General features: G+C 34.8%; 1 protein-coding gene across 2 annotated transcripts in view; it reads left to right on the forward strand.

The window, feature by feature from the left end:
* Positions 1–21,296, forward strand: part of EBF1 (EBF transcription factor 1) — a 511,782-nt gene that overhangs the window by 432,174 nt on the left and 58,312 nt on the right. For both annotated transcript variants that reach the window (XM_053718780.1, XM_053718781.1), the window contains exon 11: positions 14,338–14,426. In XM_053718780.1, the coding sequence (XP_053574755.1) occupies positions 14,338–14,426 (89 nt within the window). The remainder of the gene's footprint in view (positions 1–14,337; positions 14,427–21,296) is intronic.

A 21,296-nucleotide genomic window follows, 5' to 3' on the forward strand; every position in this document is an offset into this window, starting at 1 on the left:
GGTTAGGCAGAGTTTGTGTAACTTAGCGCATGCGCATAGCTTGTCAAATACAAGAACGCACACGCTTATGTACGCAAATGTCGGGTGGGAACGCAAAAATATTTTCTATGCAGAAAGCCGGAAGAAGAAAAAAATGGCAGTAGTAAATATATATTTTATATAAGTTATGATATATTTGATAAAAAATGAAGTTAGCGACTACAATGTTGGGCACTGTATTAGACTAAACTTAAAATCACAACCTTGAAAATTTACTTTCACTTTAACTTAAAATGCAATTTGTTACATTTATATTTGAAATCCTTATAATTTGTTTTACTATTCCTAGTAGGAAAAACAATCACAGCTAACCTACTGTTTGTATGTCTAGATCATGGGAGTAAATTCACGCTACTTAAGTTGTTTGTTAAAGATTCTCTCTGGATTCTGTAACTGTTTGCCTGGTCTGCAGGATGAGATAGAAGTTTGAATTTCTTATTACTCTGAACATTAACATTTATCTCAATAAAGATATACAATAATAATCTCGAACAAATAAAAACAAAAATGTAAGTATTTACCAGGATATATTTGATAGGCATGCTCTTTGTTACTCTAGTGCCAGTATAAACATATTAATCCTTCAGATTATGAGTGGAACACTATTTAGTGCTTTCGCTAGAGTGCTATTTTGTGCTAGAAGTAAACATTTTGCGCGCATCGGTTTGATCTGGTATTACGAGTTGAAAGTTAAAAGGTATTGCTCTTGCACTAACCCATCGCATGCAAAAAGCTGAACTTACAATATCGCTTGTGCGATAACCCATTCCCCCATAGAAGTCAATGAAGCAAAAAAACATCCAAATCTCGAGAAAACCTGATCGCATATACTTATGTGCGCTAACCTGAGATGAAAATATGAATATTTTACATTCCAATGTTCTTCACATAGCAGAATATTATTCATAAATGCACATATATATAATATATATATATATATATATGATGGTTTTTTGGTACAAAATATATATATATACCTATATATACATGATTATATATAGGATATATTCAGATATATAGGAATATCTATTTATAAATACTTAGAAAATATTCTGTTTTGTGCAGAATATAGGAATGTGAAATATTTACAATAAATACATATTATAACACTTTATTAAAGTAAAAGAAAATTCTAGTGTTTGTGAAATGCTAGGATTTACCAATGCAACAAATAAAGGGGACTTTCAGTCATGAAGTATAAAATACTTCATGCTGAGAGTTTCTTTATTTGTCTGCAGCGTTTGCCACGCTGAGCACCTCAGGTGGCCCATGGCAGAACGCTGTTTTATCACAGAGGTGATATTAGCCAATAGCGTGCTAGCTATCTGGCATAATGCCAGCTGGGGCGCACAGCTATTGGCTAAGATGTGTAAACGTCACCTCATGAAAAAATAGAGTTCTGCTGTGGGTGGCCTGAGGAGCTCAGCATGGCAAATGATGCAGACAAATTAAGGAACTTTCAGCATGAAGTAATTTATATTTAATAACTGCTTGATCCACCAAAACCAGTAGAGAGTTTTTACCTGATTGAGCTTTTTAATATTTTATTAAACTGAAATTCTTTAAACACTAAGAAGATTCTGGCTGTTTTTTTTATAAAAGCGAGATTCATCACACACCTGCTTGTGAGTATATTCCATTTAGGGCATTTTATTTCCAACGGTATTGCACTATGTTGGTTGTCTCTTCATTGATGTTCCACTGAGTAAGGACTTTACCTGACAAAGAAAACCCCAGAATCTGGAGAAAACTGCGCTGCCATACTTGAGAAACAGACAATTCAAAACAATATGTAACAGTACAAACAGGTATATATTGTCACATAGAGGTCAATTTAACAAAGTTCTTGCCGACCTGATCCGACAGTGCGGATCAGATCCGCAAGACCTCGCTGAATGCGGAGAGCAATACGCTCTCCGTATTCAGCATTGCACCAGCAGTTCACAAGAGCTGCTGGTGCAACGCCGCCCCCTGCAGACTCGCGGCCAATGGGCTGCCAGCAGGGGGGTGTCAATCAACCCGATCGTACTCGATTGGGTTGAATTGCGGCAATGTCTTAGACTGCTGCATTGGGTTGAATTGCGGCAATGTCTTAGACTGCTGCTTCATAACTGCTGTTTCTGGCAAGTCTGAAGACTCGCCAGAAACATGGCCCTTTAAGCTCCATTTGGAGCTTGATAGATAGGCCTCATAGTCATCACTTCCCTAAAATGTTCAACTTGCAATTCATGTGCCATCTGGCATCAAAATGCGTGTGCAAATTATAATTCACAGTTAACTAGCAACAATCTTTATTTAATCATAAAAATCATAGGACATTCTTGGTATCAAATATGCATACAATTATCACAGCCTTTTTTCAGGCGAATAAGCCCTTGTGCTTAAAGGGACACTAAACCCAATTTTTTTCTTTAATGATTTAGATAGAGCATGCAATTTTAAGCAACTTTTTAGTTTACGCCTCATCAATTTTTCTTCAGTCTCTTGCTATCTTTATTTAAAAAGCAGGAATGTAAAGCTTAAGAGATGGCCCATTTTTGGTTCAGATCCTGGGTTTTGCTTGCTTATTGGTTTGCTTAATGTAGCCACCATTAAGCAAGCGCAATCCAGGGTTCTGAACCTAAAATGAGCTGGCTCCTCAGCTTTAAATCCCTGCTTTTTAAACAAAGATAGAAAGAGAACCATAATAGTAGTAAATTAGAAAAAAAGATTGGGTTTATTATCCCTGTATAACACGTTTTAATATAATTAATTCAATCAAGCTGTTCATGAGTATATTTACATCCAGGTCCAAGATTTGCATGCTACAGCTTTTAGTTGTCCAACACAACAGAAATTAATGTGGCGTCCAGACAGACATCTTAAATATCAATGGAAGAAAAGTCCTGGCGCTGTATAAAGGGTCTATAGATAGTCCAGATTGTAACATAGATACAATAATTACAGTATCTATTGCCCTTGTGACATATCTTGTCTCAAGGTCATATTTCGTTATTCGAAATCTGATAAGGGTTGTTGCATTTTTTATTTTACTTTTATTTCACTTGTAACCGTTCCCTGTTTTGTTTGTTTTTTTGCAGATGCAGACGTAGATTGCTTTATAGAGGGAGCATTTTTTTTTTTAATTAAAGGGACATGAAACACAATTTTTTTCTTTTATGCTTCAGATACAGCATACAATTTTATACAACTTTACAATTCACTTCTATTATCTAATTTACTTGGTTCTGAATCATGAAGGAAAAATTTTGGGTTTTATGCCCCTTTAATTCCTTCTGTAAGGTTCTGAAGGTTATTTTTGTGATGCCGGTACCCTTCATAGTGGAGTGTGTTTTATGTGCATAGAGGTGAAAAGACATAGATGCTGTTCTGTTGATTATAACTGAGAGTGACTCTCAACTTGCAGCTAAGAATTCTGCAATTTGTGATTTGCCATGTTCTAGCACACCCCCCCCCCCCTCCCACCGCAATGTATGAGCATAACAAATGGGTTTTTATTGAATCCACACCATTGTCTTTGATCATGGCATTTACACCCAAATAAATGTAGTCCTGGTATTACATAGGTATAGCAAATGATTTGGAATGATGATGATATCATATCAAGCCAAACCCTTTTTTGGGATATTTGTTAACTTCTGACTGTTGATACTATAATAATGTTTATTTACCTTGAGCAAGATGTAATATTCTTATGTTGATGACATAGGGGGATTTACCATTGCAGTGGATCTGTAATATGTAATACAATATTACATGTACAGAGAAGTTATTCATATTACTGTTGGATCTTAGTACCATGTTGGAAATTTTTGAATACAAATTAAATGATGAAAAGGAGCTGATATAAATAGTATGTCTATGTAGAGAATATATTCCTTTAAAGTGTCAGTAATTTTACACATGTATAGCATCTATCAACAATTATGCACTGCAATACAAAATATCTATATACTAAAACGATTTTAATATTGTTTAAAGGGCCATAATACCCAAATGTTTAAACACTTGAAAGTGATGCAGCATAGCTGTAAAAAGCTGACTAGAAAATATCTCCTGAACATCTCTATGTAAAAAAGAAAGATATTTTACCTCAAAAGTTCCTCAGTAGCCACCTCCCATTGTAAAGGATTTCAAAGCAGCATTTTAGTGTCTGTCCTGGGACATCTTAGGGGATGAGCCTTGTGAACTCTCATATTATTTCACCAATCAGGTAAAGGAAGCTTACTATGAAATCTCATGAGAGTTAAGTCAAATCTCATGAGATCACAGTAAGAGTTCATGACCTCAGCTGATGCTGATTGGCTGCTGTTCATTTTTTTTTTTTTTTTTTTTTTTACCTGCAGCTGGGAGCAGGTGAAGTATAACTTTTTACACAGAACTTACTCTGGTGAGCTGAGGAAATTGTGAGGTAAAATATCTTCCTTTTTTACATAGAGATGCTCAGGTGATATTTTCCTGTCAGCTTTTTACAGTTATACTGCATCAGTTTCAAGTAATTTAGCATATGAGTATTATGTCCCTTTAATTTAATACAACAGCATCCATTAAACACCCCTGGAAATCCTGGTGAAATCCGTATTCCTGATCATCTTTGCTGTTGCTAGTTAAAGGGACATGAATTCCAACATTTTCTTTCATGATTCAGATGTGATTTTAAACAACTTTCTAATTTACTTCTATATATATTATATGTTTTCTTGGTATCATTTGTTGAAAGCAAGGAGAAATGCTTAGGAGCCGCCCCATTTCTGAAGTACTATATGGTAGCAGTTTTGCAAGGATGTTATACATTTGCAAGAGCACTAGAGGGCAGCACTATTTCCTGTCATGTAGTGCTTCAGATGTCTACCTAGGTATCTCTTTAACACAGAATAACATGGGAACAAAGCAAAATTTATAATACAAATATATTGGAAACTTTTGTAAAATGGTGTGCTCTGTCTGAATCACAAAATACATTTTTTGGGTTTCATATACCTCTAAGGACAAACCTAGGCGGTCTATACAAAAGGTTGCAAGGTCAGATACACTTAGAACAAGTTCAAATTCCAAAGATATTTTACATTAAAATCAGACAAAATAAATGATAAATGTATATTACAATGTTATTTATTTTCATTAATTAAATATTTTATGGGAGGGGTTAATTTTTAATTTAATGTTTCCTTTAATAGATGAACCCATGTTTTGCATCTATGAACAACTTGGATTCCATAGACAGTTGTGGCAATAAGTTGCAGTTCTCTTTAGCAGCCAAGGGTTTAATATTCTGACAAATCATTTATTGTATTTTACTTAATATGTTTAATTATTGAATCTCTTTCTGACAGTCAAGGGATTAATAAAAGTGCAAATGTGTTGCATTTTATTATGGCACTATTGCTTGCATGTACATTTGCAAGTGTTAAACACATGGTAAAAATCGCCTCCAGAGCAGCAATTCACTACTAGCTGAACAAATGTGATCAGTCAATGAAAAGAGTCATACAGTATGTGAGCCAACAATCACCAACTACCTCCCACCAGTGTAATGCTGCTCTGAGCCTACCTAAGTATGCCTTTCAACAAAGGATAAATTAACGGCTAGATTACGAGTTTTGCATTATGAGCTGTGCGGTGCTAACGAGCAGTTTTCTCTCACCGCTCACTTACCTACAGCACTGGTATTACGAGTTTTTACAAACCCGACGTTAAAAGGCAAGAAGAGAGCTCCAAATCTCACTTCAATAAGTCAGCGGTGAGCTGGTCGTATGTGCTCGTGCACGATTTATACATAGGAATCAATGGGGAGAGCCGGCTGAAAAAAAGTTTAACACCTGCAATAAAGCAGCATAAATCTCAGTAATGCAGCCCCATTGATTCCTATGGGGAAATAAAATTTATGTTTACACCTTACACCCTAACATGAACCCTGAGTCTAAACACCCCTAATCTTACACTTATTAACCCCTAATCTGCCACCCCCGACATCGTCGCCACCTACATTATACTTATTAACCCCTAATCTGCCGCCCCAACGCCGCCGCCACTATAATAAATATATTAACCCCTAAACCGCCGTACTCCCGCCTCGCCAACATTAGTTAAATATTATTAAACCCTAACCTGCCGTCCCTAACATCACTGCCACCTACCTACATTTATTAACCCTTAATCTGCTGCCCCCAACGTCGCCGCCACTATACTAAATGTATTTACCACTAAACCTAAGTCTAACCCTAACACCCCCTAACTTAAATATAATTTAAATAAATCTAAATACAAATTACTATAATTAACTACATTATTCCTATTTAAAACTAAATACCTATAAAATAAACCCTAAGCTAGCTACAATATAACTAAAAGTTACATTGCATCTAGCTTAGGGTTTATTTTTATTTTACAGGCAAGTTTGTATTTATTTTAACTAGGTAGAATAGTTACTAAATAGTTATTAACTATTTACTAACTACCTAGCTAAAATAAATACAAAAGTACCTGTAAAATAAAACCTAACCTAAGTTACAATAATGCCTAACACTACACTATAATTAAATAAATTAACTAAATTAAATACAATTAAATTAAATTAAATTAGCTACAGTACAAGAACAAACAAACACTAAATTACAGAAAATAATAAACAAATTACAAGATATTTAAACTAATTACACCTAATCTAATAGCCCTGTCAAAATAAAAAAGTCCCCCCAAAATAAAAATAACCCCTAGCCAAAACTAAACTACCAATAGCCCTTAAGAAGGCCTTAAAAGTAATCAGCTCTTTTACCTTTTAAAAAAAATACAAACAACCCCCCAAACAGTAAAACTCACCACCAACTCAACCAACCCCCCAAATAAAATACTATCTAAAAAAAACTACGCTCCCCATTGCCCTGAAAAGGGCATTTGGATGGGCATTGCCCTTAAAAGGGCAGTTAGCTCTATTGTAGGCCCAAACCCTAATCTAAAAATAAAACCCACCCAATACACCCTTAAAAAAACCTAACACTAACCTCCTGAAGATCGACTTACTGTTCTGAAGATCCGACATCCATCCTCAAGGAAGCGGCAGAAGTCTTCATCCAACCGGGCCGAAGTCCTCAACGAAGCCGGGAGAAGTGGTCCTCCAGACGGTCAGAAGTCTTCATCCAGACGGCATCTTCTATCTTCATCCATCCGATGCGGAGCGGGTCCATCTTCAAGACATCCGACGCGGAGCATCCTCTTCATCCGACGGACTAACGACGAATGAAGGTACCTTTAAGTGACGTCATCCAAGATGGCGTCCCTTAGATTCCGATTGGCTGATAGAATTCTATCAGCCAATCGGAATTAAGGTAGAAATCCTATTGGCTGATGCAATCAGCCAATAGGATTGAAGTTCAATCCTATTGGCTAATCCATTCAGCCAATAGGATTGATCTTGCATTCTATTGGTTGATTGGGGGCGGCAGATTAGGGGTTAATAAAAATAATGAAGGTGTCGGCGATGTTGGGGGCAGCAGATTAGGGGTTCATAAGTATAATGTAGGTGGCGGCGGTGTCCGGAGCGGCAGATTAGGGTTAATAATTTTATTTTAGTGTTTGCGATGCGGGAGGGCCTCGGTTTAGGGGTTAATAGGTAGTTTATGGGTGTTAGTGTACTTTTTGGCACTTTAGTTATGAGTTTTATGTTACGGCGTTGTACCATAAATTAACTACTGACTTTTAAATGCGGTAGGACACTTGACAGGGTAGGGTGTACCGCTCACTTTTTGGCCTCGCAGGACAGACTCGTAATACCGGCGCTATGGAAGTTCCATAGAAAAAAAGACTTTACGAAGTTTACGTAAGTCGTTTTGCGGTAAGGCAAAAAAAGTGTGCGGTGACCCTAAACCTTCAAGACTCGTAATACCAGCGGGCGTAAAAAAGCAGTGTTAGGACCTCTTAACGCTGCTTTTTTACCCTAACGCAAAACTCGTAATCTAGCCGTAAGTTTGCTAATATATATAAATTGAAGCATTTTTTAACATTGCATGCAGCGTCTGAAGCATAAAAGCTTAAAAGGACAGTCACAATTATGGTTCTTGTCTTGTCATTAGCTCACCCAATGTGTTCAGCTAACTCCCAGTAGTGCATTTCTGCTCCCTCAACAAAAGGATACTCAGAGAATGAAGCAAATTCGATAACAGAAGTAAATTGGAAATATATTTAAAATTATATGCTCAGTCTGAATCATGAAAGAAAAATTTTGGGCTTCACATCCCCTTAATATTGATTTTCATGCCCCTTTAAACATATCATGGGCAATATTATGATCCACTCTATCTTAGTAAGTGGGGCCGCAACTTAGAAACACATTTGTTCTCTAGATAATCTTCCAGTGCCTCTTTTGCTTGTTGGGAGCCAGCAAACCATCACAGCCTTGTTACCAGCTCAGAAGAGAGTAATATGTATTGTCGCTTTGCAATTGTGCTGTTACAATTCCCCCCTTCACTGTCTGACAGTGTTTATCTAAAATACTTTCCCTGCCGCGCGTTCCGGTTTCACTAAACCATGTCTTATTGGGCGACCTTTTCATTCCCAGTGAGAAGGGTTCAGCTCGTCAGATAAAGCAACAAGCCGCAGAACAGGAGAAACGCAAGCTACGAAAACATAAGCATGATTGAAAACAAGATGTGTTAAATCAATGCTCTTTATCGCCTGCCTGTTTCTGGCTATTGCTGCTCTGAGCTCATTCGGAGCACAAACGAGATGATAAAAGTAGTGTCAGAGAGCTCGCCGGGGTACGAGGGACGCAAACCTGTTTATCACACGCGCTCCATGCATCTCCAATCCATTCCCTGATAACCAGCATTGTCAAAACTAGCAGAAAGAATTGTGATGAACAATTACCAGAGGAGCTGTGAGTGGAGACAGGAATGTGAATGCACAGGCTGCAGACCAGCAGGGGGAAAAGACTCAGAGACAGATAACAAGGACAGGGAAGCAAGAAGGATATATTTCTATCATTGGTATAAGAGTTTACATGAATGGATACATGTTTTAAAAAGATAAAGATAGGTAGAATGAAAGAGATGGATAGATAGAGATAGATAGATTTTTTTTTACTATGAATCAGATTTAATGAGTATCCCTACTTATCTACAATATAGAATGTGGCTTTGCTTTACAAATGATTAGTATGAATTCTACTACATATACTACTACTAATAATACAAATACTACAACTACTACTAATAATATTAATATAATAATAATAATACTAATAATAATAATAATAATAAATATAGACAGATGATAGTTTGATGGATGGTTAGCCAGATAGATAGATAGATAGATAGATAGATAGATAGATAGATAGATAGATAGATAGATAGATAGAGGGCAGACAGACAGATAGATAGATTGATAGATAGATAGATAGATAGATAGATAGATAGATAGATAGATAGATAGGCAAATGGACAGACTGATTGATTGATAGATAGATAGATAGATAGATAGATAGATAATAGATAGGTAGATAATAGATGATAGATAGATATAGATAATGGTAGATAAACAGACATATTTTTTTGCTATGAATCAGATTTATTGTGTACTTATCTACAATATAGAATGTGGCTTTGCTTTACAAATGATTAGTATGAATTCTACTAAAATTACTACTGCTAATAATAATACAAATACTACTACTAATAATAATATTATAATAATAATAATAAATATAGACAGATAGATGATAGGTTGATGGGTGGTTAGTTAGTCAGATAGATAGCTAGATATATGTAGATAGATATATAGATATAGATAGACAGACAGACAGATTATAGATAGATTGATAGATTGACAGACAGAAAGATAGATATATAGACAGACAAACAAACAGACATAGACAGACATAGATAGATAGACAGATAGATAGATAGATAGATAGATATAGATAGATAGATATTCAGTAGGTAGATAGGCACTACATTTCCAGTTTGACTTGCATGTGTAAAACAAAATAAAACTTGTACTAGAGAATTCCCTGCTTTAAAGATCATTCAATGAATTTTCTAAAATATTTCTATTGTTTTTTTTGTGAGCATTTGATCCCCTGGTGTTTTCCCTTAATATATGCAGGGATTCTAAAACTTATCAGCATAACTTTCTTCTTGTTGGGGAAGGGGGGTTCCTGTTCTTATTCATTTCTATTTTGCTAAAATTGGTTTAGAGTAAATCTTTTTTCTGTCATTTTTCAGTTACCAAACGCCAACATAATCATCTACTGATGGGTTTGAGGATTTTTTTTTCTTCCCCCTTTAGTTTTTGAAAGAATTAATGGCTCTGTAATATGATTGTTTTTCTCTGAATCCCTAAAGTGGTTCTGACAGTGCTCATAATCAATAGAAAAAAATACAATTTGTAATTTGGAAAAAAGAAACAGATAATACTTTGGAAAATGAGATTAACTATTGTAGTCTGGGAGAAAAACAGACAAATTTAACCTTATAAATAAGTATTTTTGTAAGTGGATCTTTGATGGCTTTATAGTCTTCTCCAGGCGGGTAAAATCCACCTTTACATCCAGGCGCACATCCACCTGCATTTGAAAACGTTTTGTTTATTTTCTGATGGGTGTGCGCCAATACCCACTGTTTTTATGTAACTGGTCTCATTGGCTGCACTGCCAAATATGTATTTAAACTCTTTTTGTAAGCTGTTCTAAACCAAGCTTTGGGGATTTGTATTTAAAACACAGGGAGACTGAACATCATTGGTTAAAGCACCCCACCCAAGGGCAGGTGTGCTCATGACAGTGTAATGGAATTGTATATAAAGCTAGGGAATCTAATTATATTATAAAGAGAAAAAGCAGGAATTATTCAGCCCATAAAGGCAAAGTACTGTAATGTTAGGACCAGTCAATATTGGGAAACCTTGTAATTAAGTAACTGGCTAAGCAGAATATGACCATATTGTGTGACTAAGGTCCCAATTCTAATATAAAAGCATAGGTGTTTTTGCAGGCAACTTTTGCAGTATTTAAAATGTTTTGTTTATTTGCAGGTCGATGTGCACCAATACCCCTCATTTTGTGTGTGTGTGTGTATATACACACACACGTAGAAAAATATCACTGTGGTTTACTAGTTAGGGGTTATAAATTACTAGCCCAGAGGGAAAAAGTTACTAGTCCACTCAATGTTAAAGATAGGTAAAGGTCAGATTTTTAACTCGTCCACTGAAATTTCTTACTAGTGGAAATTTCAATCCCTATATATATATACATATATATATATATATATATATATATATATATATATATATATATATATATATATATATATATATATATATATATACTGTATGTATATATATATATATATATATATATATATATATATATATATATATATATATATATATATATACTGTATGTATATATATATATATATATATATATATATATATATACTGTATGTATATATATATATATATATATATATATATTGACAGATTTTAAGTTTAAAGCTAAACTCCTCTCCATCATTTAATATTAAGTATTATTATATTATTCAAAGTCACAAAGCTGGTCTTTTATAAATATTTTATTGAGTCCCACACTTCAGTGTGCCCCAATAATATATTATTTTTTCTGTTACTTTACCTGAACCAAACAGCAATTTTTAAGCCAGGCAGTACAGCCAATTAGAATCTGTTCTGCCCACTCCTATAGTGTAGAAAAGGCACGCCCCTTTTGTATTCAATGCTATCAGTTCAATGACAGGTCTCACATGCTGGTGCCCATAAAACTGGCAAATTTCAAACAAATTTGTTTACACAATCTAAATTTACAAGCACCTCACAGTTAATATATATACTGTATATATATATATATATATATATATATATATATATATATATATATATTCTGAAATACAAACCACTTTCCGGTCCCAAGCAGTCTGGATAAAGGGTTTTATATCTACAGCTATACTATGCATATAATAGGTTTTCACATCTAGGCTAGGGAACACTGATTTAAAGGTATAAAGGCAAACACAGAAAAGTTTCTTGTTGGTTTACAGTCTGCAGATACCAATGTAAAATTAATTGTATGGCCATGCACACGGCAACAGACCACAACTGCGCAAAGGCCTGATAAATTCTACAATTTAAAAATGCAAGAGACATTCTGCTCCAATTTTTGTTACATGTCTTAATTAGATTGTTTCCATATCGCATTAAATATAATTAAGGGAACAAAGCAAATTAACTAATTAACTAATTGCTGCTATTGGCAATATAAAAAGGTAATACAAAATCATAAAATAGAATAAATGTAGATTGATCAGGGAAAAATAATTTCTTTGTTTTAAAAATCTAACACAGCAGCACAGCAAATCCCATATCACCATCAATAATAACATTGTGTGGAATATGTAAGCCTCTTAAAAATGTAATTCAACAGCACATGCTTGAAAGTCTTTAAAAATAAGTTTCTAGAAGTTCCACAGTACTTAGCTTGATGGCTGTGCATTCATACAAGTAATTATTGGCTTTTTACACACCTATGTGAAGTATTGTATTCTGTAAATGCATTCACGGCCATTTTATCAAACATTTTTTTTTTCTTTGGTCTTTTTTTTCTTTTTTTTTTTTACATATTAAAGTATGAGCTGTCAATCATGCGACTTTAAGAATTATTTCTTTCTCAGGAATGATTGATCGCCATTTAGATTTACAAGTTGACAAGTTAAAGGATTTTATTGGTGTAATTATGTTCCTGCACTCAGTGTTTCAATTTAAATGTCCTTTTAAATCCAAAGGATTCTCTACCTGTCTATGGAAAGGGGGCAGTAAAAACGGGAGGGATTTTACAGCGTCTTCCATTACTACAGGGTCAATTAGAATCTCATACAATTTCAGTAATAATCCTTTTTTACATTCAAAAGAAATACATTCATTGTAGATCTTCTTTTTAATAGATGGACAGATGCAGAGTGTATTAGTCCCACACATTTAAAAGAGAAAAATGATAAATGATGTCTGTCAGGATCAAATATCACTTATCATTCCTAAGGATGTAATAGGAACACACAGGGGTTAAATAGCCCCCACATTTCCATGTATAGACACTACAGCATCTATTTGAGCAGCTTGGAATAGAGAATGAGGCTCAGACTTAAAAAGGGGGAATTATTTTCTTAACAATAAATAGAGCCACAAATTTGCTGTATTTATAAAGTTATTATATAAAATATATAAAATTAATATAATTCTAATGAGACAGTATGGTGAATAGAAAAGTGTAATTTTGATGAGATGCAAATGTCCTTTTTCTTTATTGTAAAGCGATATGGTATTTGCTATTGGCCGGCCTAATAAAATATCTAACAAATGCATTGCAAAACTTTAGACAAGTGTTTCTCAACTGCGGTCCAACAGTCCACGTTTTCGTTATAGCTGAACTAGAGCACAGGTGAAATAATCAGCTGATGGGTGAGCGCAAGTTAGTAACCATGGTTACTGATCAGCTGATTGTTTCACCTGTGCTCTAGTTCAGCTATAATGAAAAACTGGACTGTTGGGGGCACTTGAGGGCCGCGGTTGAGAAATATTGCTTTAGACCACACTTTCACCAGATTGTTTGTGTTTGGGGACATTTGTTGCAGTTTACGATGGGCTTTGTGTAACATAACATAACAAAAAAGTATTTACCTTGGGTTCTTCAACTACTATATAAGACATGTGCACGTCTGAAAATGTTGTCGATTTTGTCATATTGATTAAGTATTTTTTTATTTCATTTCATATGCATTAAGTTTGATTTATTATAGCAGTCATTAGTTTTTGGATGCATTCGGAAGTTCGTTATGTTCGGATTCATTTGTTCTGTCATGTTACGTTGATTCGGATGGTTCCAACCAACACAAAAGGAATTATTTCACGGTTCTATCTCACTATATTTAATTCTAATATATCTATGTTTCTTTTTTTATAATAAATATGGAACGGCAAAGGAATTGTGAATAGTTCAGACAGTCAGACTATCGCGCCATGGCCATTCGAATAAAACGTATGAATCCGAACTAATTTTAATGTTTCATTATAAATTAATTCGGATTAGTTTAGTTTCGTTACTATGGTGATTTGTGATACTTTGTAAAAAAAACATGAAGTTGCAACAAGTTTATGTCTATATTTAGCCTCTTTAGGGAAAACACAACATTCTAAAAAAAATAATGTAAGCACACTAATGCCCAGTCGATTATTATATTTATGTGTGACATTCTCTGTTTATGCAGAAATATTTATAATCTTTTTGTTTGTTTTTAGCTTTAAATGAACCAACAATTGACTATGGATTCCAAAGGTTGCAGAAAGTAATACCTAGGCACCCGGGTGACCCTGAGAGACTACCTAAGGTATTTGACATAATATAATAACATATACTAATTAATGATTACCTAATCCAGACTAGCTTGCTTATTTCATATCAGGTTTGTAATGTTTGCCCATGATCAGTCACGTATACTGTTAGATGCTACCACTTTTGCTGGGAAGTTGTCCATGAAAATGAGTAATTTCTCTCTAAATATTTCATATGCTTGTGTAAGTGTGCACATTCCCTTATTTTAAGGTAGGTGCCCCTTTAATTGAAATACCCTAAAACCTGTATTTTCTTGAATATTGCAATGTTGAGAACATTAGTAAAGTATCTAAACAGAGTGAAGTACTATGAATATATACTAATATAATTTCTTTCATTTGCTTGTATCAACCACACATTGGTGATGTATTTCCTGAGTAAAATTAAATATTTGCTTAGCAGTATATAAAGCATGCATCTCCTAACAAGTTACAATTAGCACATACCACTGGTCTATTATAGATGCAGATTTTTATGCATCCCTTGGCCCATTCTGGCCTAATCTTGTCAATACCCCTAGTTTTCTAATTATTGATACCTAGCTATTTGCACTTATACATTATTCGGTATTTAAAGGGACACTAAACCCAAAAAATTTCTTTCATGATTCAGGTAGAGAATACAATTTTAAAAAACATTCCATTTAACGTCTATTATCTAATTTGCTTCATTCTTTAGATATCCGTTGATGAAGAAATGGCAATGCACATGGGTGAGCCAATCACACAAGTCATCTATGTGCAACCACCAATCAGCAGCTACTGAGCTTCTCTAGATATACATTTCAGCAGAGTATATCAAGAGAATGAAGCAAATTAGATAATAGTAAAAAAAAAAAAAAAAAAAAAAGCAAATTAGAAAGCTGTTTAAAATTGCATGCTCTTTCTAAATCATGAAATAAAAATGTTGGGGTTCAAGTCCCTTTAACACAGAAAACCAACTCAAATCTTGAAGGGTATTTTTGTACGTAGGATAAAATAAAAATAAATTAGTCCCAGGTTATTGTCATCAGCCAGTGAAGCCAGGTCCTCATTAATCTATTTATTCATAAATCGTTAAATTATATATACAATTTACAAACCACTGGTTTGTAGATTATTCCAATAAAATATTGGTACAAAGAAATAATATGTCACAGTCACATATATGTGTACATTAATGCATGTATTTATATGCACAGAAACACATATATGTGTACATTAATGCATGTATTTATTTGCACAGAAACACATATATGTGTACATTAATGCATGTATTTATATGCACAGAAACACATATATGTGTACATTAATGCATGTATTTATATGCACAGAAACACATATATGTGTACATTAATGCATGTATTTATATGCACAGAAACACATATATGTGTACATTAATGCATGTATTTATGTGCACAGAAACACATATATGTGTACATTAATGCATGTATTTATATGCACAGAAACACATATATGTGTACATTAATGCATGTATTTATATGCACAGAGAGACATATAAATGCATATATAGAGATACAATTAATATACATAAAATAAATTCACACATCCAGGACTATTATATATGCACAGATAAGTATATGGCTGTGGTTTGATTGCAGATTGGCATCTGTGTCTTTCTCTCTAATAGTCTTATTATTATTTTTTTTTCATACTGTATCAGAAATTTCATGAAATAAAAAGGAAACTAAATCAATTTGCTATTGTTATTAAGACAAACTATGCAAGGTTAATGCAAGAGAAGATATGTATATATGCAAAAGCAAACATAGACGGGCTAGGTAGATAATCAGATGTGCAAAGATAGAAGTTGATGAGAAGATAGTACAGTCAAATGGGGATAAAACCTTCAGATATATTACTGAGGAGATAAAAATTGCCTTGCTGGAATTTGCAATTAAAAAATAATTTACTGTATATAGTACTGGCCAAAGTAGAAGTGACACATGAATGACAATCTATATTTAGTGCTTTAGACAAATACCAGTGGAGTGCCTCACAAGTCAGTGCTGGGGCTTGTTTTTATATATATATATATATATATATATATATAAAACTTCAATCCACTCTGCAGGTCAACCCACCAGGAGCCAATTGTCTGGGTGCAAAAATGTAATCAATATATCCTCCAAAGTATGCACTCTTCTCATAATAAAAAAAAATAAGACAAAATGTAATAATACATTTTGTCTTTTTTTGTGAAAGCCCTGAGAGTGCATTCTTTGGAGGATACATATATATATATATATACAGGGAGTGCAGAATTATTAGGCAAGTTGTATTTTTGAGGATTAATTTTATTATTGAACAACAACCATGTTCTCAATGAACCCAAAAAACTCATTAATATCAAAGCTGAATAGTTTTGGAAGTAGTTTTTAGTTTGTTTTTAGTTATAGCTATTTTAGCGGGATATCTGTGTGTGCAGGTAACTATTACTGTGCATAATTATTAGGCAACTTAACAAAAAACAAATATATACCCATTTCAATTATTTATTTTTACCAGTGAAACCAATATAACATCTCAACATTCACAAATATACATTTCTGACATTCAAAAACAAAACAAAAACAAATCAGTGACCAATATAGCCACCTTTCTTTGCAAGGACACTCAAAAGCCTGCCATCCATGGATTATGTCAGTGTTTTGATCTGTTCACCATCAACATTGTGTGCAGCAGCAACCACAGCCTCCCAGACACTGTTCAGAGAGGTGTACTGTTTTCCCTCCTTGTAAATCTCACATTTGATGATGGACCACAGGTTCTCAATGGGGTTCAGATCAGGTGAACAAGGAGGCCATGTCATTAGATTTTCTTCTTTTATACCCTTTCTTGCCAGCCACGCTGTGGAGTACTTAGACGCGTGTGATGGAGCATTGTCCTGCATGAAAATCATGTTTTTCTTGAAGGATGCAGACTTCTTCCTGTACCACTGCTTGAAGAAGGTGTCTTCCAGAAACTGGCAGTAGGACTGGGAGTTGAGCTTGACTCCATCCTCAACCCGAAAAGGCCCCATAAGCTCATCTTTGATGATACCAGCCCAAACCAGTACTCCACCTCCACCTTGCTGGCGTCTGAGTCGGACTGGAGCTCTCTGCCCTTTACCAATCCAGCCATGGGCCCATCCATCTGGCCCATCAAGACTCACTCTCATTTCATCAGTCCATAAAACCTTAGAAAAATCAGTCTTGAGATTTTTCTTGGCCCAGTCTTGACGTTTCAGCTTGTGTGTCTTTTTCAGTGGTGGTCGTCTTTCAGCCTTTCTTACCTTGGCCATGTCTCTGAGTATTGCACACCTTGTGCTTTTGGGCACCCCAGTGATGTTGCAGCTCTGAAATATGGCCAAACTGGTGGCAAGTGGCATCTTGGCAGCTGCACGCTTGACTTTTCTCAGTTCATGGGCAGTTATTTTGCACCTTGGTTTTTCCACACGCTTCTTGCGACCCTGTTGACTATTTTGAATGAAACGCTTGATTGTTTGATGATCACGCTTCAGAAGCTTTGCAATTTTAAGAGTGCTGCATCCCTCTGCAAGATATCTCACTATTTTTGACTTTTCTGAGCCTGTCAAGTCCTTCTTTTGACCCATTTTGCCAAAGGAAAGGAAGTTGCCTAATAATTATGCACACCTGATATAGGGTGTTGATGTCATTAGACCACACCCCTTCTCATTACAGATACACATCACCTAATATGCTTAATTGGTAGTAGGCTTTCTAGCCTATACAGCTTGGAGTAAGACAACATGCATAAAGAGGATGATGTGGTCAAAATACTCATTTGCCTAATAATTCTGCACTCACTGTATATATATATATATATTCTTGTGACTCAAAACTTAACTATGTTTTCATTTCTAGATTAAAAAATATTTGTAAAAGGTAGTTGATCTAAATTTTAAAAGTGCAAAGTATGAAATTATACAATAAAGTTTTAAAAACCTCAGGGTGAGAAATACAAGTGACTGCTAATTTCATGACAGCAACAATATAGAAATGTGCCTTGGAGTTGTTTTCCACATATAATTAATAAATAGCTGAAATCTTAGTGTATGATGAATTTTAAGTACATGAAAAAAGAGGAAATAATGCCCTTTTCAAAATTCCCCTTAAAATATTATAAAGTTACATTGACTGTGTCATATATAGAAGGTCATTTACAGCTTGTTTAATAGTGGAGATTTTTCTTTCCAATAAGTGATCTCAGATGCATGTTGCTTTATTATTGTATATTTGGTGTCAGCTGGGTTAAACATTTACCTTTTTACCTTGAACGTATGATGTCTAACGGTTATGTAGTCTCTTACTGAACTGCCATTCAAAGGCATCAGAAGCAGAAGCTTGTGAGCGTGCTCTGCTTTCTCTCTATGAGGTGTGTGGTGCAGCAACCAACCAAAAAAAATAGCTGCAGGCTACTGGCAGCCTAACACGGTATGTAAACAAGCGCACACTAGGCTGCTAATAGCATATTTAGGGGTTGATGGGAGCACTGGCACTGAGGCAAACATACTCTAAAACAGTGCTGTTAAGCAGATGCAATGTGAGGAAATGCTTGCTACACTATTTCTTTCAATCTAAAGAGAGGTCATTACTTGAAGACGTGCACGTGAAAAATAACAAATGTTTCCATATTCTTTGCATTAGTCCAGAAACGATAAACAAGGGGCCCTTTAAATAAAAAAATGTAAAAAAAATTAATGCAACAAAAAATGTAGTTAAAACTGTTATTCTAAAGGCGTAAAATGCTTTTCTACAGGCATCAGAAGTGCAAACGTACACTGTTTAATAACAATTTAGCAATGGCCTTGTAAGTTGATTGACTTCTGTGTCAGCCAGTACGTATGTAAGCTTCACTTTTGCTATTGGCCAAATTAAATGAATATTAAAGAAATCTTTAGTTTTGTGCTGCTCTTGGCTTGTAGAAGTAGCACTAGTACCACTTTAGCTTTATTTAGGTTTTGGCAGCTGTCCAGCTGTACCTCTGTTGCGCTGAAGATTTTCCCCATAGGCAATAGCAGACAAATAGATTTTCTTTAATAAACAAATTGTGAATGAAATGACCCCCTTAAAAAATAAGACAAAATAAAAGATTTTGTTTGTGACAAACAATATGTACAAAAAAAATTAATATATAGAGTGGGTTACATTTGGTGTTTAATGTATCTGTTAATTAAACTGTATTTCTCCAAACTATGGACCAGATTACGAGTGGAGCGTTATCAACGTGCGCCCATAATTTGCCCCTTTACGGGCGCACGTTAAATAACCAGCCATTACAAGTGGCTGGTTAATGTGACCAGGAGCTTGCAGCTTCACTTTGCGCTAAGCGCAATTACCCAGAAGTCAGACCTCTGGCTAAAAATAAAAAGTTGCCCAAATGGCCCCAAAATAAAGAGGACAGTACATTATCATGTACAATTAATATGACCATTTTTACTTTTATTTTATTTTTAAAAACTGCACAAAGCAGTAATAAGGGGTTAAAGTGAGGGGATGTGGGGTGTGAGAAAATAAATGGCATCTAAAGTGCTTTTACATGGAGGTCAATAGGGGAGTGTGTTTTCTCTCTCCCTCTCCCTCTCTCTCTCTCTCTCTCTCTCTCTCTCTCTCTCTCTCTCTCTCTCTCTCTCTCTCTCTATATATATATATATATATATATATATATATATATATATATATGTATATATATGCTTATATACATATATATGTATGTGTTAATGTGTGTATATACATATAGATTTATTTATTGTAGCCCAACACTGCTCGATCTGCCCCCTGCTCTACGCTAGTTTGTTTGCCGTGGCTGCCGGCATGAAAAAGAGGCTCCCAATGGAGCCTATGGAAGCACGCTCTCGTGAGAGGCTTTCCGGAATGCAAAGTCGCATTCACATTGCACTACACCAGAAATATCAGCTCACATTTACCTGCAATGGTATTACTGAGTGGAGCTCATATATCGCGCTCACCTAAGCACACTATTGCGCTCCACTCATAATCTAGCCCTATATATATTATAGCCTTTTAAGTTTATAATTCATACCCTGCACTAATATCAGTATATAATTGTTGCAGCACGAAGACAAACATATCTATAATGTATATATATATATATATATATATATATATATATATATATATATATATATATATATGTATTTATTTTAAAAAATAAATGTGACTTGAGTTCTGCTTAATATAACCTTTGTGCTGCTTTCTTCTAGAGAGGAACTGTCTGACCTAAAGCCTGGGGCCACAATGTGGTCTTTAAGTGCACTTTAATCTCACCCATCACTTCTACATCCCATGAAACATCTATCTCTATGTCTGTATCACACAGATTCATTCCTTCTTTTTACCACAAGACCATTAGTGTGTATATTAATACAATGCGTAAGTTTGTAACCCATACCATGCTAAATAATAATTCATAATAAAGCACATGGTGTAATGGGGCCCCTTATTTGCAATAGGGTGGGACCTACTTTGTATTTTTTGGGGGAACCTAAACCCTAGATCTCATATAGATACTATTTTCAGTTTCTTACTAATGTCTCTTATAAAGTAACTATTTGCTCCCAAACACATATCAGACCTGCATCACACTTTTCCAGCATATTTCATGCATTTTTTCAGTACAGGCTACTTCTTCCTCATATAATATACTATGGTTGTCATTCCTCTTATGCATATGCCACGCCTCCTCAAATACTTTGAAATTCCTTGTGTAGACTGAGTGATTGAAAGCATTAAAGTCTATGAAGAGTGCTTTATGAATTATACATCATAATACAATTACATGCCATTACTGCTTGGGACGAAGGGTAACTGACAGAGGCTTAGGATGCTGCAATTTCTACAGGA

Source organism: Bombina bombina, chromosome 6 (genome assembly GCF_027579735.1).
Source record: "Bombina bombina isolate aBomBom1 chromosome 6, aBomBom1.pri, whole genome shotgun sequence".
Taxonomy (NCBI): Eukaryota; Metazoa; Chordata; class Amphibia; order Anura; family Bombinatoridae; genus Bombina; species Bombina bombina.